At 38.6% G+C, this 26364-nt stretch overlaps 2 protein-coding genes across 3 annotated transcripts; both read right to left on the reverse strand.

The window, feature by feature from the left end:
* Positions 1–17539: 17539 nt before the first annotated feature.
* LOC108174532 (uncharacterized) lies at positions 17540–18993 on the reverse strand. Its single transcript, XM_017335602.1, has 3 exons — positions 18669–18993; positions 18447–18569; positions 17540–18393 (listed from the first exon to the last, which is right to left on the reverse strand). The coding sequence occupies exons 1-3, from the start codon at positions 18991–18993 to the stop codon at positions 17540–17542; spliced, it is 1302 nt and encodes a 433-aa protein (XP_017191091.1).
* Positions 18994–19528: 535 nt separating this feature from the next.
* Positions 19529–25083, reverse strand: LOC103413029 (probable serine/threonine-protein kinase PBL28). 2 transcript variants are annotated; one of them, XM_008351526.4, is made up of 9 exons: positions 24607–25083; positions 24013–24148; positions 23335–23624; positions 22335–22570; positions 22087–22213; positions 21923–21994; positions 21664–21838; positions 20625–20757; positions 19529–19924 (listed from the first exon to the last, which is right to left on the reverse strand). In XM_008351526.4, exons 1-9 carry the CDS (start codon positions 24707–24709, stop codon positions 19679–19681), a joined length of 1518 nt encoding a protein of 505 aa, XP_008349748.2. In that variant the 5' UTR covers positions 24710–25083; the 3' UTR covers positions 19529–19678. The 2 variants fall into 2 exon arrangements, with proteins under 2 accessions (XP_008349748.2, XP_008349749.2); XM_008351527.4 differs by having other exon boundaries at positions 19529–19878; positions 24607–25050.
* Positions 25084–26364: the final 1281 nt, after the last annotated feature.

Here is a 26364-nt window from a genome sequence, read left to right on the forward strand (position 1 = left end):
ATTTGTAAACTATTAATGTGTTATCAACTTATCAATAGTAAATAAGCATGTTAATAAATACTTAAGTAATAACTCAAGCGTCAACAATGAAAGTATATGTTTCATAAAATCAGTAAGGAAAGAAAATGTCATTTCTGTAAATGACCAATTCAAGTGGTTAATTTGTGTAGAAAACAAGTTCTCTCAATATTCCTTTCGTCGAAAAGCTTTGTAAATGACCAATTCAAGTGGTTAATTTTTAGGTTCAAATCTAACCTCTTCATTGACTAAAAAAAATTGGTAAATTTGCAACAAAATTTTAAAATCATAAATTGAAGTAGTGCATAAAAATTATTATTTCTATAACCACGAGCCGGTGGCCCAAGTGGTAAATGAGGAATTGCGAGGCTAATGTGGAAGCCAAACTTGTGACCAGAAAGAGGCTTAAATATCTCTGTGAGTCTTTTCGGCATCCGGAAGGGATGGATAACCGTGGTTTGCCACCAGTTATCCATCTTTTTAGAAAAACAAAAAAAATAGGGGTGTGCTATCCACACACCCCATTTTACTTCTTACACACCCATGGATAATTTATGTTCGTTGATCTTCTTCAATTCATCCGATCCGACAGCCGAAAATTAAAAAAGTATATGAGAAGTAAAATAGGGTGTGTGGATATCACACCCCAAAAAATATTAATTCTATGTTGGAGATGTGGTTTACACGATCTGCAGCTTCAGTTGCTTGGCATGGAAGCAGCACAAAGCTAGCAAAAGCTAGGATTTTGTAGTGGATCTCAAAAAAGGGTCTCTTTACTTCTAACGCAACTTTTGCTATCGAATAAATCCCAATAGAAAATCCTTCCAAATGACTACGTCAAATGGAATGACTAACTAGCTCCTGATCTACTAATATTTTATATTCTTATGTATGCAATGCGCTACTTGGTATGTGAAAATTTGCACAAAAAGTGCGTTGGGTAATTTGGACTACAAACGGAATGTTTGAGGTGGTTTGAATTTATTATAATCGGTCTTGGTTTTGTATTATTTTGTTTTTCACCAAAAAATTGCTTCATTTTAATGTTAGAATTAATTATATTTTGCGCCCTCAAGTTTGAGTGCGATTTCAATCTCGTACCTCAAAATTCATTTGCACGCTGGCCTATTGCTCGTTCGGTTCTTTTCCTGCACCTGTGTTTTGGTGGCTCACGTGGTGGTGTTGAGCTTTGGGCCTTGGCTAGTTAGTTTCTTTTGTGTGTTTCTCTTTCGGCCTTTTGTAATGTTCTGTTTCTAAGCAAAGAAGCTTTATTAACCAAAAAAAAGGGTTAAAAACCATTTTAGTCCTTTTTATACCTAGAATCTATTTTAGTCTTCCGTTAAGTAAATATTAGCACATGCCTACAAACTTTGTGTGTGTGAACATAGATATATGCTAAAATCATATGTATGTGTTGTTTAAACAAAAAACAACAAAATTTGATTTTGTAAAATTACATTACTGCCTATTAATTTTTTGTGTGATAGAAGACTGAATAGTCTTACTCTCTTTTAGTTGATAAGAGGGTTCTATTAATATTAGTTTAGATTAAAATATTCAATTAACTAATTTTAAATTAATAAAAACGGTAAATACCAATTTATTACCCCCATGTTTCGTGGTTTTCAACATTTAGTACATCAAGTTTTTTTCGTCCCAGAGTCATACCTAAAGTGTAAATTTTGGGACAGTGTCATACATTAGTTAGTCAAACTGTTAAGTCTCTCATTAAATGATAACGTAACGCCCATATAGACAATGACTGAATGTCACGTGTCATTAAGGGATCCACGTGGATTTTTTTTCTCTCTCTCTTCTCTTCTTCTCTTCTTCTCTTCAAAGAATGGGTTCACGTGGATTTTTATTTTTCTCTTCTTCTTCCTTCTCTTCAGATGAGGGGTTCACGTGGAATTTTTTTTTTCTCTCTCTTCTCTTCTTCTCTTCAAAGAAGGGGTTCACGTGGATTTTTTTTTCTCTTCTTCTTCTTCCTTTCTTCTCTTCAGATGAGGGGTTCACGTGGAAATTTTTTTTTTCTCTTCTTCTTCTTCTTCTTCTTCTCTTCAGAGGAGGGGTACACGTGGATTTTTTTTCCCTTCTCTTCTTCTTCTTCTTCTCTTCAGAGGAGGGGTACTCGTGGATTGTTTTTTTCTCTCTCTTCTTCTTCTTCTTCCTTTCTTCTGTTCAAAGGAGGGATTCACGTGGATTTTATTTTATTTTTCTTCTCCTCTTCTTCTTCTTCTTCTTCCTTTCTTCTCTTCAGATGAGGGGTTCACATGGATTTTTATTTTATTTTTATTTTCTCTTCTTCTTCCTTTCTTCTCTTCAGATGAGGGGTTCACGTTATTTTTACTTTCTTCTCCTCTTCTTCTTCTTCTTCTTCCTTTCTTCTCTCCAGATGAGGGGTTCAGTTATGAAAAAAAAAATCAAATTAAATAGGGAAAAAAAAACCATAACTTTGTATTTCAAATTTGCAAATTCAATTCCAAACAAACTTTGAATTCTAAATCAGGAAATTCATCATTTAAACTACCAACAAAGTTTTAAGGGTTCACAACAAAGTTCAATTGTCAACAACTTTCAATTCACAATAAAGTTTGTTTGTACCATACTTGACCAATTCCGAAACTACTGAGCGCCGGTCAACATTATACCGTCAAGGACCCAGAAGAGTTTCCCTCCAACCAGGAGGCCAATTACAGCGCGACACGTGTCGACATCAGAAGCCAATCATAGCGCGACACGTGTCAACATCAGAAGCCAATCACAACACGACACGTGTCAATGTCAGAATGAAACTAGAAACTCTCTTCTATAAATAGAGATCATTCTCTCACAATATTTCCTAATGTCATTTGTACTAAATCATTCACTTGTACTCACTAAAGGAGAGCTTGAACCTATGTACTTGTGTAAACCCTTCACAATTAATAAGAACTTCTCTACTCCGTGGACGTAGCCAATCCGGGTGAACCTCGTACATCTTGTGTTTGCTTCCCTGTTTCTATCCATTTACATACTTATCCACACTAGTGACCGGAGCAATCTAGCGAATGTTACAAACTTAACACTTTCTGTTGTACCAAAGTCCTCACTGATTTTGTGCATCAACATTTGGCGCCGTCTGTGGGAACGACACTTATTCCCACTCTCTTCAGCTTTGCCAAGCTGGTTTCCACCATTCGTATACTCTCTTTTAACCAGGCATCCATCTCCAACATAGGGAGCGAAGAAAGCCACAGCACACAGAATGACACCCATCTTGCACCTAGTGCGAAGCAACGAAAGAAGGAAGGAAAAATGGTTGCTCTTTAAGCTAAAGTCGATGAGCTAGAAGCTCAGAACAACAAGATAGCAATGAAGAATGAGGTCATCCAGGAGCAGTATGAGAAGCTCTTTGAGACGTTCCATGAAACTAGGCGTACTCAAACACGCGAGCTCGTTGCCCCTGTGGACATCAACCATCATCTGGGTACCCCCCAACACGGAGGGTCACTTCCCTTTGACATGGGTATCCCTGATGAGGAGCGAGCTAATCATCAAAACATTGATCAACATGAGACTTCTCTCAACCTAGATGCTTCGACCCGAAGCAGGAGAAGTGGAGGAAGAAACCTCCTTGCAGAAGGGTTGGAAGGATCGAAAGCCGTTTATCGTGACTGCCGAGACTTCCTAAAGTAAGCTCGAGAGAATCCCATCCACATATGCTCGAAGATCAATGACCCAAGGGTTTCTGAAAGACTCGATCCCCTCCCACGACCCAAGCCCGCTGCCAATCTAGGGAAGGAACAACAAGTCCCAGAGGAACATGAAGCTACAGTAGACTCTGAGGTATTCCGACAGACTCGCCCTAGAAGTCAGTACGGTGAGTCCAAGAAAAAACCACACGCCCTTGCTCAAACTTTCCTATTTTCAAGAGGCGATGAAGACTTACGAAAGAAAATTCTAGTGGTACATGGCTCCACTCAGGACCCTCTTGTCTTACAGCTCCTTGAAGAAGTAAACAGGTTGAAGGCCGAATGTCAGGCCAAGATACCTGACTAGAATCAACCCAGGCCTGGCCCTCTCACAAGGAGGATCATCGACATCCCCCTTCAAGCGAAGACAGAACAAAATCTTGGTTTACAACTATATACTGGAATAGAGGACCCAATTGAACACCTTAACCTTTTTAAGTCCACCATGGCATATCAGATGCACATCGACAGAAAACGATGTCTTCTATTCCCCCCCCCCCCACTCTCTCTAGCGGAGCTCTAAACTGGTATTGCCGTCTTTCACCTGAGACAGTAGACTTATTTGAGGAACTGAGGAAACTGTTTGTTTCTCAACACATCTTCCAGACCGATCGCTTGCATTCTACAGATGACTTGTACAATATTCGCCAGAAGCCGGACGAGTCACTACGAGAGTATGCCGGTCGCTTTAGCCATAAGTATTATCGCTACGCTGAAGCAAATAACAAGACCGTCCTCAAGGCCGTCCTCAAGGCCTTCACGACAGGCCTACGTGATTGTTTCTTCAAGTACATGATCAATGCCAACACTTTGAAGACTTACTCTGAGGTGATGGCACAGGCTTACAACCACGCCTCCGCCGAAGTAAGGACATACCAAGGGAACCTCCATATGGTTAACCCTTATCAACAAGTGGGAAGTGGAAGTCAAGTTCTACCAAGTGAGGAGATCTTGGCCATTCAGACACCCATTGCATCATCTTCTGCCTCATTTAGCTACTCGCTAAGTCACCAAACGTATCTATCTCTTGGTAAGAGGAAGGATTTTGACCCTCAGCAATAGGGCTGGGTTCGGTTTATAACGGTTCGATTTTTTGCCAAAATCGAAACCGAACCGAAATTTCAGTTCGGTTCGGTTCGGTTCATTTTTTTTCGGTGCAGTTTTTTTCGGTTTCGGTTTTTTCCGGTTCGGGTTTCGGTTTTTTCGGTTTTTTTTTTCTCAAAAACTATCAACCTCCCAGTTCTCATATATCAGCGAAGTGAGAGCCTCAAAATCCTGAATATATTCAAGCATTTCAACTACTTATGATCAAGCAGATCGAATTCAAAATTTCAAAACTTAAGCAAATACAGAAACATATATTCTTCAAGGAAATGTACAGGATTCGAAATTCTAAAACTTTAAAATTTGCAAAATCATGAAATAATTCAACAAATTAACTGATGTAGATCGAAACAAAAAAAAAAGCAAATGAGTTCGTCTAAATGCCATAATCGGACTCCAATATCGCATGCCCAGTGCCCACATTCAAATTCATAGTCAAGTCCACAATAGATCTAGAAAAATGCAAAACATATTCAGAGAAAAATACAAACTTTTCCACCTTAAATTACATAAATTTCAAATGGGTAACCATAAAATTAAAAACCCATAAACTGAAAAATAAATAAAACCCACAACCTTTGCTGCAGCGACATCGCAATGATTGTCGCAAGCTCTTACAATTCCTCTTTTCGTCGGGTCTCGAAAGGGGCGAGGGAAAATCATTGTTTGGAAGAAAGAATCCGCGAGGAGGACAAGAAAACACTGGAGAGAGAGTGATTTGGAGGAAGAGAGGAAGGAGAGGGAGAGAGAGAGAGAGAGAGAGAGAGAGAGAGACTAAGGAAGCAAGGCAGAAAGGAAGCAGCGGCGGGGAGAGAGAGCGAGTATTTGAGTCTCAAACTTTGAGATCTGAAAATGAAATAGGAGTGGGACACTGAGACGGCTAGGGTTTTAAGCTTAAGAAATTTTATAAAGCATTCAATATAAGAAACCTATAAATAATATACTGGTACAATTATAACAACATAAAGCCTACTGTCAAGTTGGCTTGCAGCACCTAAACCCAACCTGCAGGTCAGGGGTTCAAACCCTGACGACAACAGGTTTTTTAGTATTTATATATATATTTTTTTTCGGTTCGGTTCGGTCCGGTTCGGTTTTCGGACCTCAAAAATCGAAACCGAACCAGCCAGATTCGGTTCGGTTTGACAGTTTCGGTTCGGTTTTTTTTCGATTTGGTTTTTTTCGGTTTGGTTTTCAATTTTTTTCGATTTTCGGTTATTTGAACCCACCCCTACTCAGCAAGCCCATTACAACAAGAGGGATAAAAGTTCGTATCAAGACAACCAGGGGTGAACATACCGTCGACTATTATGACTATAGGGCCAAGCCTCACTCTTTCAAAGTGGAGGACTAGGTAGTGAAGGAAATGCTATTATAAGAAGGCATACACATTACAAATGTTTTGACTCTCAACCGCTTGAGATTTTTTGTCACACAAGCCATTCGGCAAATATTTAAAGAAGAGGGAATTCAGACAACTTCTTCTGAGTCTTTTGCGTTCCTAGCACTAGAACACTTGGTCTATGCTGACCTACCCTTATACTCCAACTTAGAGCTTCAACATGCATACTTTGACACAAAATATGTGATACTAAGTGTTACAACCAACATGGATCACATATCAAAAGCATGGATCCCTTCATGCATAACAAAACATTCATAAGCATCATTCATATCAATCAACATAAACATCATACATTCCAACACATTCATATATAAACATGATACATTCCAACACATTCATACATAAACATCATACATTCCAACACATCCATATATAAGCCAACTGTGCTTCGAAAGGGTTCAACATACTTTGTGTCATCGACACTTGCTACAATGTGCCTCGACACCTTGCCCTTATTCTCACCAACCAGGTGATGAAATGTGAAGAATGAACTCATCTTCATGCCACCAACCAGGTGATGAAATGTACAACCCGTACTCTAATATCATTTGGCAACTTGCCACTCATGCCACCAACCAGGTGAAGAATGAACTCATCTTCGTGCCACCAACCAGGTGATAAAATGTACAACCCGTACTCTAATATCATTTGGCAACTTGTCACTCACGCCACTAACCAGGTGAAGAAGGAACTCATCTTCATGCCACCAACCAGATGATGAAATGTACAACCCGTACTCTCCTTCATGCTACCAACCAGGTGATGAAATGTACAACCCGTACTCTAATATCATTTGGCAACTTGCCATTCATGCCACCAACCAAGTGAAGAAGGAACTCATCTTCGTGCCACCAACCAGGTGATAAAATGTACAACCCGTACTCTCCTTCATGCCACCAACCAGGTGATGAAATGTACAACCCGTACTCAAATATCATTTGGCAACTTGCCACTCATGCCACCAACCAGGTGTAGAAGGAACTCATCTTCGTACCACCAACCAAATGATGAAAGCAACTCACCATTCATTCCACCTACCAGAAGACGAGTGGTACAACTTATACATGTAAACTCCTAGCATTCACAAATAATCAAAAACCCTCAAGCTTGACAACTCAACTAGGGGAGCACTTATGCCCAACAAGAGTTATAGTCACCAACAAAGTCTTATTGCAAGCCAACAACAACTTCAGTGCATGGCATACGAAGATCAAGTTATTCAGCCCCTTGCATTTGCTCCAGACATTTCCCGTTTGTAACAATGCAAACACTACAACTCATAGAAAGCTTCACACACTCTTGATCAAGACAATGTGAAGCAAAACCAATTTATGGTGCCAACAAGAGCTTCATCAAAGGAGTTCAACCATAATTCTCAAAAGCTTCACACACTCTTGATCAAGACAGTATATGGTGTTAACAAAAGCTTCATTAAAAGAGTTCAACCACAATTCTCAAAAGCTTCACACACTCTTGATCAAGACAGTGTTAAGCAAAACCAATTTATGGTGCCAACAAGAGCTTCATTAATGGAAGGCAACCACAATTCTCAAAAGCTTCACACACTCTTGATCAAGACAGTGTGAAGCAAAACTAATTTATGGTTCCAACAAGAGCTTCATCAAAAGAGTTCAACCACAATTCCCAAAAGTTTTACACATTCTTGATCAAGACAGTGTGAAGCAAAACCAATTTATGGTGCCAACAAAAGCTTCATCAATGGAAGGCAACCACAATTCTCAAAAGCTTCACACACTCTTGATCAAGACAGTGTGAAGCAAAACCAATTTATGGTACCAACAAAAGCTTCATCAAAGGAGTTCAACCACAATTCTCAAAAGCTTCACACACTCTTGATCAAGACAGTGTGAAGCAAAACCAATTTATGGTGCCAACAAGAGCTTCATCAATGGAGGGCAACCACAATTCTCAAAAGCTTCACACACTCTTGATCAAGAAAGTGTTAAGCAAAACCAATTTATGGTGCCAAAAAAAGCTTCATCAAAGGAGTTCAACCACAATTCTCAAAAGCTTCACACACTCTTGATCAAGACAGTGTGAAGCAAAACCAATTTATGGTGCCAACAATAGCTTTATCAAAGGAGTTCAACCACAATTCTCAAAAGCTTCACACATTCTTGATCAAGACAGTGTGAAGCAAAACCAATTTATGGTGCCAATAAGAGCTTCATCAATGGAGGGCAACCACAATTCTCAAAAGTTTCACACACTCTTAATCAAGACAGTGTTAAGCAAAACCAATTTATGGTGCCAATAAAAGCTTCATCAAAGGAGTTCAACCACAATTCTCAAAAGCTTCACACATTCTTGATCAAGACAGTGTGAAGCAAAACCAATTTATGGTGCCAACAAAAGCTTCATCAATGGAGGGCAACTACAATTCTCAAACCTTTGAAGCAAATTCAATTTATATGGTTTATCCAAACCTTCGACTACTACAAGGTGTGACTTGCATCACAATCTCTTGCTCAACAGTGTGGAAGCAAAATTTGTATATGTTGTCTTTCCCACATTTTCAAATTTCTAGTTTCCCAAAAATTAAAAAAAATTAAAAAAAAAAAGGGAAATTCAACAAAGCTTCATCAATAGAGGACAACTACAAATTTTCAAAAGCTTCACACTATCTTGATCAAGATAGTGTGAAGCAAAATCAATTCGTGGTACCCAACAAAGCTTCACCACAAAAGCTTCACCAACAAAAACTTCATCAATAGAGGACAACTACAAATTCTCAAAAGCTTCACACTATCTTGATCAAGATAGTGTGAAGCAAAATCAATTCATGGTACTCAACAAAAGCTTCAACTCCAAAGCTTCACCAACAAAAGCTTCAACTTCAAAGCTTCACCTACAAAGCTTCAACTCCAAAGCTTCACCTACAAAAACTTCACCCACAATAGCTTTACCTACAAAAGCTTCACCTATAAAAGCTTCACTAACAAAAGCTTCACCCATAAAAGCTTCACTAACAAAAGCTTCACCCATAAAAGCTTCACCCACCACAAAAGCTTCATCCACAAAAGCTTCACCCACCACAAAAACTTCACCAATAAAAGCTTCACGCACAAAAGCTTCCCCCATCACAAAAGCTTCACCCACAAAAGCTTCTGGACCACAAAAGTTCACCCATAAAAGCTTCCCCCACCACAAAAGCTTCACCCATAAAAGCTTCACCAACAAAAGCTTCACCCACCACCAAAGCTTCAACACAAAAGCTTCACCTACAAAAGCTTCACACTATCTTGATCAAGATAGTGTGAAGCAAAATCAATTCATGGTATCTAACAAAGCTTCAACCTCAAAGCTTCACCTACAAAGCTTTAAAATATATACATATATATATATATATAATTTTTTTTTTTTGGAAATTCGAATATTCAAAAATTTGGAAATTCGAAAATTCAAAAAAAAAAATTGCCTAAGTCTCCTCTTCTTTGGGCCTAACAACTTTCATAACAAATATTTATGAAGAATGAGTTTTGGGCTACCACCTAGAAAGGAAATGCCTCATTCGTCAACTCCCTCGATCGGAAACTTGGAGGACTCCTACCATATGCTACTGCACCTTGATACTCGGAAGTCTCACGACCACTCAGTGACTTGGATTGTTCAAGTCTCCAAACGAGAAGTTTTTCTCACTCAGGAAATTAAGGGAGCACTACCTCAACCTACATGCTTCACTCACAAAGCTTCAACATACAAGCTTCAACAAAAGGAAAAATTCAAAGAACTTGGTGAAGAAGACCTTGGTGTATTTAACACAATACGTTGAAATGAAGCAAAGCTTGTTTATTGATATCTCCAATAAGTTACAAATATGTACATATACATGAATCAAAATAAACAAACAAGAGGGAGACTTCACAAAGGTTGCTCAGGAGAAGTCTCAGCAGTCGGCAGATCCCCAGAAAGAGAAGGCACCAAAGGGTGATTATTCGGAGCCTCAGTACTAGGCAGAACCCCAGAAGGAGGAGGCACCGAAGGCTGATCATTTGGAGCTTCTTTACGCGGTACAACCCCAAAAGACGAAGGCAATAAATGCCTTTGGAACAAACCCACAAACCTCTGATAATCAAGTAAAATCTGACCATCAGATTCTTGCAACTGGTCGAGCTTCCTCTTCATGTTTGTAGCATAATCATGTGTGAGCCTGTGCAACTGTTTATTCTCATGCTTGAGCCCTCTGATCTCCTGTTTGAGACTTATCACTTCAGTCGCCAATGATTCAACTTGGCGGGTTTGAGCAAATAGACGTTGGGCCATATTAGACACAGAACCTGCACACTGAACACTGAGAGCTAGAAAATCCTTAACAGCCAACTCATCAGACCATTTGGAAAGTAGTATGTTATCTTTGAGAGTGAGAAGGTTCCTAGCCACCACCGCAGCGGTCATATCATTCTTCATCATAGAGTCCTCAACGGTAAGAAGACCAATAGGGGATAAGAAGGATGGGCGTCATATGTTATCTTGAGAAGGCATGACTGCCTCTTCACCAAAGTTCAAGTCAAAACGACGGTCGGATGGGCCAGACATTCTCAGAAATGATGAAGGAGAAATGAGGTGCAATAAATCTCTGAAGTAAGGAGAAAATTCCTACAAGCAATAACTCTCTTAATGTACTTCTTGCACACAATTGGTGCCCTTATAAAAGAAAGGGCAATAGGGTCGTTGGTTCAAAAATCGAAGAGGCACCACTCTTCGGATTCCGAAGAAGCACCACTTTCCACACGCAACATCAGCTCATCGGGTACCACATATAACTTTGCCAAAGATCTCTGACAAAGGTTAGACACATAAATTTTGAAGATCCAGCCACCCTACTATTACCCACAAGGGTAAAAGAATAGCACCACTGCTTGATAACTAGAAAGTCCCAATGTGTGTCAACCTCCGTGCTCCGTGGCAAGGCAGACTGGTAAAAATGCCCAACCTTTACTCACATTCGAGAAAACACTCCTAACAAGATTGCTTGCTCAAAAATCAAAAAGGCATCGCTCTCTGAATCTCGAGAGCCAGACTCCCAACAAGATTACGTGCTCAAAAATCGAAGAGGCACCGCCTTCCTAATCTCGAGAGCAAGACTCCCAACAGGATTACTTTCTCAAAAATCGAAGAGACATTGCTCTCAGAATCTCAAAAGTTAGACTCCCAACAGGATTGCTTTCTCAAAAATTGAAAAAATACCGCTCTCCGAATCTTAAGAGCCAGACTCCCAACAGGATTACGTGCTAAAAAATTGAAGAGGCACCGCCCTCCAAATCTCGAAAGCCAGACTCCCAACAGGATCACTTTCTCAAAAATCGAAGAGACATTGCTCTCCGAATCTCAAGAGTTAGACTCCCAACATGATTGCTTTCTCAAAAATCGAAGAGGCACCGTTATCTGAATCTCGAGAGCCAGATCCCGAATAAGATTGCTTATTCGAAAAACGAAGAGGCATTGCTCTCCGAACTTCGAGAGCTAGATTTCCTTGGATAAAGCTTGTCTGCAATCTTCACACGCAACATCAGCTTTCCAGATACCACAGACCATTTTTTTCAAAGTGCTCTGACAAAGTTAAAACACGTGAAGCTTGCAGCTCCCACTACATTGCTATAACCAAGAAGGGTAAAGGAATAACACTACTACTTGTTGTTAAGGAAACTCCTATATATGTCGACCTTCATCCTACACATGCAGGCAGACCTGCATATAAACAAAAATGCTCAACTTTTCTTCATATTCGAGAGGGCACTCTTAGTAGAGTCTCTCAAAATACTCACCTTTTTTTCCTTCCGATAATACCTCTGCAAACAAGCCATACCAGAGCAAGAGTATCTCATATCATCAGGGTTAAAAGCAAGAGTATCCCATATCATGCTTTTTCCCTGTCTTTTCCTTTGGCCTTGTTCTTACCTGCAAGACAAGGAGAAAAAGACCAATCAATCAGCACTTGGAATCAAGCTTCCAGTCAGGAACTGACTGCCTGGAACCCCTTGCCTGATTACTTACCTGGCATTACTCTCAAGTACTTATCTTCAACATCTTATGCTTCCAGAGAAGATACCACATCTGCCTGAGGAACAGATAGGGCAATTGAGAATGATACAAGAAAGCATGTGGAGACAAGCGTAACAGAACACGTGCCGATACATCCATTACTTTGTCAACAGAAAAAGTATCTCATATCATCAGGGTCGAACGTACTCTAGATTTGATGGACTTATTTTGATCCTCAATTTCTTGAGTCGACCTTATGCTCTGGAGGAAACCAGAAAACCCTCCAGCCCAATTCAAGAATAAACATGTGGAAAGTTACTTCTTCAAAAACAAAAGTATCTCATATCATCTCTTCTCAATTTGCTTCTCCTTGTCCTTGTTGCTGTTTACGACACAATGAGAAGAAGAATAATCAACCGGAAGCCGAAGTCGAACCTCCGATCCAGGTTGCTTGCTTGGAAGTCTGATTGCTTACCTTGTCTGTTACCTCTTTCGGCAAATCTCATAGCTCGGCGACTTGAGGGACTTCTACTATAGGGTTTGTATCGCACTTGACCAAGCCCGAAACTACAAGTAAGCTTCAAGTGAAATTGATACATTACCTTGTGCATTTTTATCGATTAAAGATATCACCCCTGGATGGAGGAAAAGTACTTTCAGAGAAGATGCCACATCTATATATAAGATAGATAAGGCAAGTGAAAATGATACCACACTTCGGTACTTAGAAGTTTCGTGATTACTCAATGGCTTGGATCTTGCAAGTCCTCAACCGATGAGTTTCCCTCACTCGGGAACTTAAGGGAGCATTGTTTGTACCATACTTGACCAATCTCAAAACTACTGAGCACCGGTCAACGTTATACCATCAAGGACCCAGAAGAGTTTCCCTCCAACCAGGAGGCCAATCACAGTGCGACTCGTGTAAACATCAACAACCAATCATAGCACGACACGTGTCAACATCAAAAGCCAATCACAACACGACAGATGTCAATGTTAGAATGAAACTAGAAACTCTCTTCTATAAATAGAGATCATTCTCTCACAATATTTCATAATGTCATTTGTACTAAATCATTCACTTGTACTCACTAAAGGAGAGCTTGAACCTGTGTACTTGTGTAAACCCTTCATAATTAATGAGAACTCTTCTACTCCGTGGACGTAGCCAATCTGGGTGAACCACGTACACCTTATGTTTGCTTCCCTGTCTCTATCCATTTACATACTTATCCACACTAGTGACCGGAGCAATCTTGCGAAAGTTACAAACTTAACACTTTATGTTGTACCAAAGTCCTCACTGATTTTGTGCATCAACAAAGTTCAAAATACACCCTCCAATTCACACGAAAGTATCAAAAGACCACAATTTTAACAACTAATGGATCAAGGTGTTCTTCCAAAAACACTAAAGATCTTTCCAAAACACTAAACATCTATCGGAAAGTTGTTTCCAAAAAAACTAAGGGCATATTCAATAATAGGAGCATTTTTATGCGACTTAATTGGCTTGTTCTCGTACGTTTACGTTGTGTTTCTTTAGTTATTTTAGTGTTTAAAGTCACTTTTATGTGTTTTCAGGTTTTAAGGACAAAGTATGCATACATGTGCATTTTGGAGTCGTTTGGAGCAGTTTTTGTGCATCAAATGGATTGCATATGCTTTGAGGTAAGAAGATGGACGAAATTGAAGATCAAATGTGCTTAGGATTGAATGATGATGTGAAGAATTTGATTCAAGACAAATAAAGAACGAAGTGTTCAAAAATAAGCAACCAGCCGTGTGCTCCACCCTTGCCATTACTCTTCCTTGCCGTGCAAGGAAGAGTCATTCTTTCCTAAATCTTGCATTTAAACACTTTCCTAATCTACTTTAAAGCCTTGCCACACCTTTTAGCTTATTTCCTTTAAATTTCTGATTTGTTTCCCTAAATTGTAGAAGCTTTAGACTTAATTTCTGTTTACCTAGTTAACCTAGGGTTTTATTTCCTTTATCCCTTTAAATAAACCCCTTGTTGCAGCAAACACATGGCAAAGAAAAGAATGTTGCAGCACACACATGGGAGCACACGGCATGGCAGAAATTATGGTGTGTTTTGTGGTGAAATGATGAAGCATGTGTGTGTTTTGTGGTTGAAATGATGCAAAGAACATGTGTGTGTGCAAGTGTAATGGTAAAGCAAAGAACATGGCAGCAAACACATGGCAAAGAAAGCAAACACATGGAAAGAAAAGAACATGGCAGCAGCAAGCACATGAAGCACACGGCATGGGCAGAAATTGTGGGTGTTTTGTGATTGAAATGATGAAGCATGTGTGTGTAAATGTAAAGGGGAAACATGAAAACTCACACCCACACAAGATGCACATGCAAAGGAAATGGAGTGGTCCTCTCTCAAGCCTATAAATACCACCTCCCATATTCATCAACAAAAATAGATTTTATCCTTGCTCATTGCCGTGAGTTTTCCACCACCATTCTCTCCAAATTTAGCCAAAAATCACCCCTAGCCACACCACCCATCAACCCTAAACATTTCCATACCATTCCCCATCCATTCTACACCATAAAAACCACCCAAAACCTATCCAAAACCTCTAGTGCCGCAGCTTGCAAGGAAGGAAAAAGAAGAAGAAACCTGGTGCCGTGCCTAAGCCCAAGCCTTGGGAGTGTTGGAGCGTTTCTAGGTGTTTTCTGTCTTTGTTTTTAATGTCTAAATTTATGCATCTTTGCTTTGTGAGTATGAGGAACTAAACCCCTCTTAGTTAGGGGGTGATTCGAAACTATGCTCATGCTTGCAATATGATTTGATTACATCCAGTTGTGATTCATAAGTTGTGAATTCAATTTACTTATCCGTTCGTATAAAAACTGATTTGTGTATGTTGGTTGAGAGTGCACGCTTAATTTTCATGCATGAATTTGACGCTAGAATATAAGGGAGTTTCACCTAATCGTTATGAACTTATATTCACAAGTAGTGAAGGTTGCTAGTCACAATCACGTTAAGTAAATTCTTGGCATAAGTTTCATGCAAATCATAGTAACGAGTGCCTCGTCAATGCTTATGTTTTTCATAGAACTTAATGATTCTTGCTTGTATCTCTATTATGCAATTCATGTAAGGAACTTGTAGGGAATGTTTCGGGTTGTCGTATGCAATCATCCAACCCAATAACTTGTGGAAAAACTGAGGGTTAATTAGTGCAATTCACGGTTAATTTGGGGCATTGAGTATTCATAGTTTATTGAAAAGCAACTGGAAATCGTTTTGTATGCAAGTGTGACATGTGTGGAGAAGAACCTCCTAGCTAGCATTCCATCCATAAGTTTCATTCAAATTCATTTACAATTTGTTTTGTTTTACAAAGTTTGTTTTGTTTTCAAATTCGTCAAGAACCAATCTCCCATTTATTTCAAAGTGTTAGATTACTTAGTAATCACTTTAGTTTGTGTTTTTAAGAGTTTTGATTCACCCAAATTTGTCTAAGACTCTGTTTACTTTGTTCTTGTCTTAATTTAATTATTTTCGTCCAAAATCAACCCCATCTTATTTCTTTGAGTCATATTAATTAGAACTTGTCTTAGATTATGTTTTTAAGTGTTTTAGTTCATTGGAAAACCAAAATTCGTCCAAGTTTGTGTTAGAGTTCCAAAACTGCCCAGAAAGTGTTTTTAAGGCAGTTTTGAGTCTTTGGTTGCTGTTTTGAATCTTTTTGTTTATCTTAGTATTTTAAAGTATAGTTTTGCATTCTTTGAGTCTAGTTTAGTGTTTTAAACTTTGTTTTTACGTTTTCAAGTCAGTTTCCAAGTGATTTAGCAATCCCTCCTAATCCCCGGCCTAGAACGATCCCTACTTACATACTTTACTACATTTGATAAAAAGAGGGTTTAATTTGTGTGCTTATATATTTCGCATCATTCAACTATAACAAAATAAACCCTTAAACAACCTAAAACATTGAAGCAACATCATGGAACATTCCTCCTCCTTTTCTGACCTCTTACAGTAGACTTTGGAGTGGTTTGAGAGGCTTGAGTTGGCTGAGATGAAGGTTATGGAGCTTCCTGAGTGCATGGATGTGATGATTGAGAAGGTTGTGATGCCTTAGATGTGGATGCCTAAGTAATGAACCCATATAGCATTGGCACTGACAGATAATACACTTCACAAATAACAAATTCACTTAAGAAATGAAAAATCAACAAAAAATATCAAAATTATATCTCATTTTTCTTGCTTTTTCTTCCTTTTCTAGCAGCTGGAGGAGGATGAGTGGTTGGGCATTTGGCCTTGTTGTGTCCTGAGGCCTTGCAAACACTACACTTTACACTTTTTTGCCCTCTCTTGCTGAACTTGAATTCATTTTAATCACCCTCCTTATGTCTCATCTTTTTTGGTCTCCCAGGCTGCCTTTTAAAAGTTGGAGGAAGAATGCATTTGTTTTCAAATGGCTCCCAAAATTTCATGCCTTGGACATGTTGAATCAAGTTTTCGTAAGTTTCAAAGTACTTCTCCTTCTTGTACCAAGAGGAAATAAATTCCTCAGGTTATCTCCTTGCATAATAGATGATTGAGCAACCATGTATGCAAGGAAAACCTGTCAAATCCCATCTTCTGCATGAGCAAGTGCACCCATTCAAATCCACCACAAATATATTGCCTTTACCTTCATCCACTTCAAATTTTTCTCATCCAGACCATGTAGTTATAGTGTAAGCTTTTTAGTTTGTAATCCTCCAACTTTTTCTAGATTTTTGGGCAGATAGCTCCTTTATCATTCCTCATTGCATATCTTCTCAACCATATCCTCTTCATCAATAAAACTCTTATAGTTTCTAGCATGGTAATAATAGGCTTGTCCCTAGACCTTAGGATAAAAGAATTGAATCTCTCACAGAGGTTGTTTAAAAGAATGTCACACTGAGTGTGTGTCTCAAAGTGTGACCTACTTCAATGCAAGGCTAGTCTCTTCAACAACCATTTATAAGCTTCAACATTCAGCCTATTCACCTTAGCCATACTCTCTCTAAAATCAGCGATGGTTGTTGCCTTGGCAGCATTCCACAAAGCATCCTTTAATCATTTCCCTTTAAACCGATATGCCTTGTAGTTGGTGTATAAGTGCCTAACACAGAATCAATGATTACAATTAGGTAGCACCTTCTCAAAAGTTGGTATTAAACCCTTTTGTTTGTCAGAAATGAAAGTCCAAGCACGTTGGTTCACAATTTCCAAGTCAACAACTAGCAGTTCCATAAACCTAACCTAAATGTCCTTGTCCTCGAGCTCTACTATGTCATATGCAATAACCCAAGTTTGGTTATTTGCATCCATTCCCACTGCAGATAGTAACTGGCCCTTGAACACTCCCTTCAAGTGACAACCATCTAACCCTACAAACGGCCTACATCCATTCTTAAATCCATTTTTGCAAGCCCCCAAACAAATATAAATCTTCTGAAATATCACATGAGCATCATCATAGGGCAGCACCTTCATTTGAAATGTGCTACCCGAGTTTGTCCTCCTAAGCTCATCACAGTATTCCCACAACTTTGTGTACTGATTCACATTACTCCCCTCAAGGATTTTCAAACACTGTGCTCTCACTCTGTAGGCTGTCTTGAGGTGGATCTCAACAATTCTTTCCTCTTTCACTGTCTCCATAAATGTAGTAATGGGCATGCTTGGGTTGAGTCTGAACTTGTCCACATACCTCTTCACAAGCCATGCCACTTTGCAGTTAGGATTTTCCCTCCAAATCCTCAGACAATCATGTTTCCCAACATAGGTTTTTACTTGCATTGAATCTTCATTATACATCCTGGAAGCATACAATCTCCATGGACAGTTTTTCTCACACCTTGCACTAATCTTCCATTTCTCATTCCTTTTTAGCTTAATAGAATGTGCACCATACTTAATGGAGTGAGACCACACTGCCTTTCTCAATGGTGCTGCATTTCTTAACTTTAATCCATTTTCAAACTTTGGATCATCCATGTCGGCTTCTTCATTGAGCTCAAGGTAGATGATCTTCTCATCACATTCTGAACTTGAATCATCCACACTGTGCAGGCCATCTGAGTCTTGTGTCTCATCATCCAAGGGAATGTCTTCTACATCCTTTGCATCAATAACATATTCTGGATGTTGGTTCCCAACCATTCACCTCCTTCAGCATCTCCAATGACATTTTCCACAACCGTATCATCTACTGCACGACAATCATCATCTTCCAAACTGTAGTCATTGTCCACAAACTCACTATTTGTACTGTCATCTTCTGCATTTACTGCCACAAGTAATGCATATTTGTTAAAAACCTAAACTTTGCAAAAATAATTGAATACTGAAATCAAAATTGCAAAAATAAATGTTTCAAAAATTTTACCATCATTAGCTTCTACTTCGGCCCCTTCATTAACTTCTTCAATTTCGTGACCTTCTTCAGTTTCATCACCTTTATCATCTTCATCACCTTCACCTTCATCATTAGCATTGAGAGGACCATCTTCAGCCTCATGTTCATCATCACCATTGTAGGCTATGTAATTCAAAAGACATAGCCATTTTTCTAAGTGATCAACACCCCATTTTGCTCTACCTTTCTTCAGTTTTGATCCACTTCCTTTTGTAATCGAAATCGCCACCCTCAATTCCTCAATATCTTCTATAATGACACATTTTTGCAATATGCCACTCTCATCTAGATTCATCAAAAGCTTATGTTTCAAGGCAGCTTGCTTCGGACTTAGATGTTCTAGGTAGATTTCTGTGTCCTAGTCCCTGGAACATACTTGCACATTTGACCAACATCTTGGTCCCATTCAATAAGCCTTAATCCCTCCCTATAAGACATCCCAGGAATCCTATAATGATACAATATAAACCCATCATATCCTAACTCCTTAACCATTTCATCAATCTTGAAAAAAGACATGAAGTCTTTGTCTACATAATCAAACCAAGCCCCGAAACCTCCCATATATGCATTTTTAGACCACTTCCCACCATGGTTAATTTTAATGCTAAATAATTCAGGCATGCCTGCAAAGTCAAGGAAATATGTTTTAAAACCTAAAAAGTTAACCCAAAATACTAGTAGGACCATGAGGGGAAAAGGTGAAAACAAAAACATGGGGACTCGGGGACCATGAATACAGGGTTTTTTAAAGGTTGCAATTGGGACCACGAATGAAGACAACATGGAAAAATAAATAAAAATCAAATCACAATCCAAAAACTTTGAACTTTATCAACCTAATCAATCTGAACTTTTACTATTTTCATTTTATTTATATACTTAAGAATGTTTATATATATTATATATTTTTCTTGTGTAGTTAATTACAATCAATCAAATTTATAAAAGAACGAAGAGATGACACTGATACAAGGAACTCATTTGAAAAGCTCACTCCCAAGAGTCACAGCACCTATCTCCTCATCAACTTCTATGTGAAAATGGCTACTTTCTCTCCCCCGATGGATTCGTTCTAGCTCCTCCACAACAATCTGCATCTGCGGCCTTCGTTCGCTACCATCTACACACATCAATGCCAGCTCCATCATCTGTTTCGCAGTTTGCCTCGACTTGTCACCTAAAGTTTTGTCAACAAATCTGTCTAAATCCTTGCAATCCTTTGCCTACGAAAGCAAACGGAACTTGATAATAAATGAAAGGGTTGAAAGGGTAACTATATAGGCTGCACTTCGCTTTGTTGCTTTCTTTTTTTGTTTACAGTTGTGCCACACAAGCAGATCTTAAGAACGAACGAAAAGTTTACTTCTTTGAATGACAAACTTGTAAGTACGTGAAGTCAGTGAAGTTTCATAACTACGCATAAATGCATGTATAATGATGAAAGCCCATCCAAAATATGTAACTCGTAACGCGAGCACATGATCTTGTAAATGATAGAGTGAATGCACTGTTCAGAACCAACAACTCTCTCTCCCTCTCCACAACCTTTTGATCTCAGAATCTCTCACACTCTCTAAATTCTTTGTTTAAGAGCTCTTCAGTTACGTCACTTGATCTTATCCAAAAAGGATCAGAAAAACCTGCAAGCTACTCTAGGATCTTGAGAATATCCATTATATTAGGGAGAGCTTCAGCCATCATTTTGCTTGCCTTAGAGAAGTGAGGTGTCCATCCACATAAAGACGTGTGGAGTGCAAGAGTGTAGAAGGTGAGGTGTTTTGCATTAAACGCACCTTTCTTCAGTGTATGAAAAAGAACAGCCAAGTTCCTGATGGCCTATGCCTAAAATGTAAACGATATGGCTCTAAAGAGTAAAGACGGGGGATTAAGAAGTTATCATTAGGGCAAGATACAGATATATACCTGCAATATTAAATTATCCACTGAGTTCAACTGGTTTCTTGCATTCGCTTCACGTCCACTGACCAATTCCAGCAAGAAGACCCCGAAACTGTAAACATCACTTCTCTCTGAAAACTTCTTTGATGAATCTAACCTATAGGAGGAAAAAAAAGAGTAGATTAGATATAGACATTATCAATAAATCAATCTAAACACAAAAACCATAGTTCTAGAATGAATGATATCTGAAGTTTTTGCTAAATTGATTGTCAGGCATATTTCGTTAAGAGTAGATTAGCATACTTCCTTATGATTGGAAGATGAAGATATCCGAAGTTTTTTTCTTCAATCGAATTAGTCAACTTAAAATTCGAAGCAACTTCCACTATAAGAACTAGAGGCGCAACTTGATGAAGCACTCAGAAGCAGATTGCTACTGGCTGCTCAACGTAGTACTAGAAGAAAGTTAAATCATATTACCGTAATACAATCAACTTCTAATCTTGATTTTGGCACTCAAATGGTTATAGAACTCGACATAAGTTCTGTTAGGGCAGTATAATTTACAACGGGGGTGGAACCTGCTGAATTGCATCAGATGCTAGGAGGGGAAAAGAATATCCAGTAGCATTGCGAGAAGTCACTTTCTGTAGTCTAGTTATTAAAAGTACGCATTATTCTGATGGTGATGCTACGGCAACTAGCCACCATAACGAAGTATGCTTGTCGGGCAAATCCATGAGAAAATTTAACTAAGGTTACTTTCTGCTAAATTGACTTAAAGAAGCATAGAATTATAAAATAGAGCGACCAAAGGGTACTGTTAAGTGCTAGATTGTTTTTGCCAATCTAGATCGCTTAACGTGCGAAAACGACCTGCAAGGAATTGACAGAGGAATCTTTGGAGAATAAGTTGGACGAGGAAACTTACTCTTATATTCCTCGCAGGCAATTCTTGCACATCAAGCAACCTTGATCGTTAGTGACAAATAGCCTTACAGGCACAAAGAGGTGCTATCCGCATCTACAGACTTAGCACTTTAAAGATAAGATTACATACTCTGGGTCAACAAAGCAATCAACGGCTGAAGATGAGCCAGCATGATGACCCACTAGCAATTTGGTTAGTCCATAATCAGACACCTTGGCAGTAAAGTTTTCGTCCAGAAGAACGTTGCTTGTTCTAAAATGCATGTGCAGAAGAGGAGGCACCAAACTGCGAAGGTGTGCAAGTCCTTGTGCAAAATAAATGAAAGAGGAAAGTTCAATTATTTTATGCAAAAGAGACTTGCTGAAAGAACTTGAAGCAGGTGATGTACCTTTGGCTGCACCCAAAGCAATCGATAGCCTTTGCCTTATGCCCAACCTTCCAATAGGCAAACCTTCAGCATCTGCATAATTATGTTGTTAAAGAGGGGGAGAGAGAGAACGAAAGAGAGTGAAAGTGTGTAGAGAGAGAGAGAGAGAGAGAGAGAGAGAGTACCGTATAGATGATTCCCAACATTTCCATTTGGAAGATAGTCATATACAAGTAACTGTTGAGTGGCATCTTGACAATAACCAATAAGCCTGAGAATATGCATGTGGTTGACACGAGCTACGTGCTTCACCTGTATCGGATCAAAAGAAGTCAGAATACTCAGAAGTTGCTACGAAACGATATTCTAGGCACTACCTCACTAAGAAAGTTATGGTTTACTAGGTAAGATATATGAATCGGAACTTGCATACCTCATGAAAGAAATACTGAGTTGGGGCATGTAGGCGTCTCTTGATAGCTACAATAGTCCCATCTTGAAGCAATCCCTTGTAAACCAAACCAAATCTACCTTGGCTTATGATATTAGTTTCACTGAAATTGCACGTCGCTTGCTCCAATTCCAATATGGTGAGTTGCCTCAAGTTTGGTGCACTGTAAGGAGAATGAGCAATGGCGTAGGGAGATGCGTCCCCTCTTTCCCACTGAACTGAAGGAAATCAAAGAAACCAAATCACAAAACTTAACCAGTGAGCCAAACCACGACCTTAACAGATAGAAACACCAGTTAATATTCTTGTACAACATTATCAATCGAGCATGAAATAACTTCGCTTCATTTTCAGTCACATCCTACTGTTACGTCTGTAATTTTTTAATACAGCGTCGATGATAGAGAGTACTTTTATACAAAAGTGACGTATACTAGGATTGAATTCTACGAGACGCACCTCATAATGCCAACTGTGGACCTTCTAGCTAGGAGGATTCCCCCCATTTTTTATTCTTTTTGGGTTAATTAGAATGCATAGTGGTTAAATACAGATAATCAAAACACATAGATGCTTTGCTCCCTTTCCTAGAAGAAACGAATTGATTTATCTCGAGGACCTGTTTGTGAAACACCAACTTGAGAAAGGCATGTCCATATTGTACCAGAGTGGTGTGTGTGGCCAGAAACTCATATTACTTAGCCCAGTGCTGTTTCAATTTTGAAGCCTTCGAAACTGTGTCTGTAAAGTTGTATTGTTCATCATTTGACTTAACAAGAATACGCAAGGCAACTGCTATTTCACATGTTTTATGTCGTTCCTCTTTCAATAAACTGCCCTGAAGGCTGAAGGCATATGCAATGCAAGGAATCCAAGGAATTCTTTGGCTAATGATCAATGCAGTTAGATGTATCCTCATTTGAGTCATTTTACATCCTTTCCGGGACTGAAAATTTCCTCAAATGGTTATGAGCTAACTTACCAGGGGGTGATGGTGCAGATGACACTGTCTCAGATGTTTGCCTAGTTAATCTTTTTACACGCATCAAGCAGATGTAAACGAGCATCACTACGATAATCACAAGCAGAGTGGCAACAACTCCACCAATAATTGCTGCAACTTTTGGTTTTGTTGAATGGTTACCACGAACTTTTTCCACAGGTGTGAGTGTTGGAGTTCCATTATCCCCATCAACTATGGCTGCTATCCTCCTGCTTCTTGGTTTATGGTGCTCTTTTTGTAGTTGAATTGAAGAGTGTGTAACGAAAAGTCTTGGAACAAAAGGTGGCAAACTGACTGCGTTAGCCCACAGGGGAATTGAACAGATACCAGAAAACCCGTTGGAAGTATAACATCAAAGGTACTTGCAATATACGTCAGAGCTCAAAAGGTTAGGTCCATATCTATAAAAAATTATTTTAGACGTGTATGGATTAACTTTTTGGCTAGTTTCAATATATGTTCAGCACAAGTGCTGATGTGCATTACTACAAAACTTTAATTTGTAGTTAATTTCCTGGCAGTAATCAAGTTATTCGCTTGCGTCTTATATTAATGCTATGAAGGCAACAATTGTTCTACTTTGAATATGTTTGATGAATCATCATATACTATTTACTTCTGCACTGCTAGAGAGAGAGAGAGAGAGAGAGAGCATACAAAGAAACAACACACGGGTCCTTCAGTTTATGACAGTAGACAATTTTCCATTGTGTTAGACAAGGACATCTTCCAATTCGACCGTTGAGTAGTTGAGGGCTTCCACCATCGCTCTTGAAAGTTAGTAGAGCTTCAGCTATGCGTTTCAGAGAGGGAAACAAAACAATAAAAAATCAGCGTTCTTCGAAATGGCAATCGCAATGAAGATTAAGCAAAGTAAGAATATGACAGCCTAAACATCATGCACATTTTGCGTCAATCGCATGCCTAGCCAAACCATTTCGAACATGAAAAAAACCGTATCCTTTCAGACCAAAAAATAAACAAATGAGAAGAGAAATTGCAGCATAGCTGTTTAAAAGGAATTCCGAAATCCAAAACAATTATAAACACCGTTTACATATTCAATACAGCATATCAAGGAGGAGAGAAATTTGATCCTATGACTCAAATAAGGGGCACAAGCAGACGTGACAATAACCAAGTTGGCTAGAGCAACATGATCCCGCTCTGCATCCAAGTTCGAATCCCCTTTCCCGCATTTAGATTAGATTAGAATACCGCTTGAATAAAAAATAGATAGAGTAAAAGTACCGTAAACTTTGTAGCTTGTTCTGCTGGGTTCCAAAAGATGGATGAGAATAAGCAGAGGCAGCTGTTGCCACCAGAACAAGCGCATTGTCAATAAACCCAACATTTCGTTCACACTTGGCAGACAAAATCACAAAAATCCCACATCCCAAGGGATTCCCATGGGAATCTCAAAAACATCTGCATGAACAAGTTCAAAACTTGGGAGCTGCTCAAGTCCTCAAAACCCAGGTAGTGAATGTGAATGACGATAATTGATAGAGAACGTGGTGTGCTTTTCCCTCGGGTTTTTCACTTTTCACCTTAAAATAAAAAGCCGCTTTTTCTCACAGGGCTTTCTGCTTCTGCTGTTCATAAAATCTAGGATTCTCAGGAAAACAATGAGAACCCAAGTTTCAAAATCTTTTAAAGATTTTCGGCCTTTTGACACGACAAAAAAAAAAAGAACAGTGAAAGAGAGATACTAAAGAGATTTTCAATACTTCCACTTTATATTTTTTGCATAATATTTTATAAAATTGACACGATAATTGACGTTAAATTGTGAGTTGTTAGAAAGCTAATAGGATGTCTCACTTTAAAGGTGTCCTTAGCATTCCTCACAATGAAAAAATAGTACATGTATACAGACAAAGATTATTTAACGCAAAGCTAAAGTGTGACTAAATGGGTCTGCACTTCATTGTTAGAGAACATGTTTATTGTTTTTTTCCTTCCACATGTCAAGGAAAAGTCACCATTGCCATAATCAAAGGCGGTTTTAAGGGAGCGAAAAATGCAATCGCACACAGCTTCAAATTTAAAAGAGCTTCAAAAAAAATTTGTCATCTAATATTGATATATCCTTTGCATTTCTCATAGTGAAACAATAGTACATATATACTGACAAAAATTAGTTAACACAAAGCTAAAGTGTGAATTAATAGGGCTAGCACTTCATTGTTAGAGCACGTTAACAGTTTTTTTTATTCCACATGTCAAGGAAGAGTCACCATTGCCACTGTTTTTTTTCTTCCACAGGTTCCAAATTTGAAAGGGCTTCAAAAAAAAAAATATTTTTGTTTTTAAAGTAGATATAGAGAGGAAGACAATAACAGCATCCTCAATTGGGGCTTTATCCTCTATGAGGCTACTACATTTTAAGCCTTAGTGAGAAATTTCATCTCCAATGAGCCGGAAAATGGGTCTACATCCACCACTTGGGCTAGCAACTTCTTTTCTTGGGTAGCATAAATTTAAGCTACATCTAGGCCAAAAAATAGTGGGTCCATGAGAAAAGTAGCAACTCATGTAAGCCAAATTCTATCTCTCCCTCCACTTGTGAATACGCTCTCATTTTATTCTTTTCTTTTTTAATTCTTTTTTCTTACATGTTTTTGTTCCAAAGATCCTCCTACATTTTGTTTGTATGCTTAATGTTTAAGACATAAAATGATATAAGCTATTCTACAAAAAGGCTCACTTTTATTAATCTAAAAATTTAGATTTCCCCTTAAAACCTTAACACATCAAATATATTTTTTCCGACTTAAACCCGTTTATTGGGTTTTAACAAAAAAAAAATCATTAAATTTTCTTTATGACTCAGATTACAAAATTTTATATTCCTAAAATGCCCCTTATCATGTGATGAAACATTTGATTGTGTTTGTTTGTAATTTGGCTAATTAATGATTGTTTTAAATTCCATAAGAATTAAAATTTCAAGTGGATTTAACGTTCATGGGCATTGGTGGGTGAAATTTTCAAATAATTTTTTTC

The sequence above is a fragment of the Malus domestica genome, chromosome 11 (genome assembly GCF_042453785.1).
Source record: "Malus domestica chromosome 11, GDT2T_hap1".
Classification (NCBI taxonomy): Eukaryota; Viridiplantae; Streptophyta; class Magnoliopsida; order Rosales; family Rosaceae; genus Malus; species Malus domestica.

Coding starts and splice junctions, on each gene's coding strand:
- LOC108174532 (XM_017335602.1), bottom strand. CDS start 18,993: ATGAATCTAGATGAGAGTGGCATATTGCAAAAATGTGTCATTATAGAA. Junction 18,570..18,668: donor CGAAGTAGAAGCTAATGATG/GTAAAATTTTTG, acceptor TACTTGTGGCAG/TAAATGCAGAAGATGACAGT. Junction 18,394..18,446: donor CATTGGAGATGCTGAAGGAG/GTGAATGGTTGG, acceptor CAAAGGATGTAG/AAGACATTCCCTTGGATGAT.
- LOC103413029 (XM_008351526.4), bottom strand. CDS start 24,709: ATGTTGGGTTTATTGACAATGCGCTTGTTCTGGTGGCAACAGCTGCCT. Junction 23,625..24,012: donor GACCCGTGTGTTGTTTCTTT/GTATGCTCTCTC, acceptor TTTTGTTCCAAG/ACTTTTCGTTACACACTCTT. Junction 19,925..20,624: donor TGGATAATTTAATATTGCAG/GTATATATCTGT, acceptor TTGCTTTCGTAG/GCAAAGGATTGCAAGGATTT.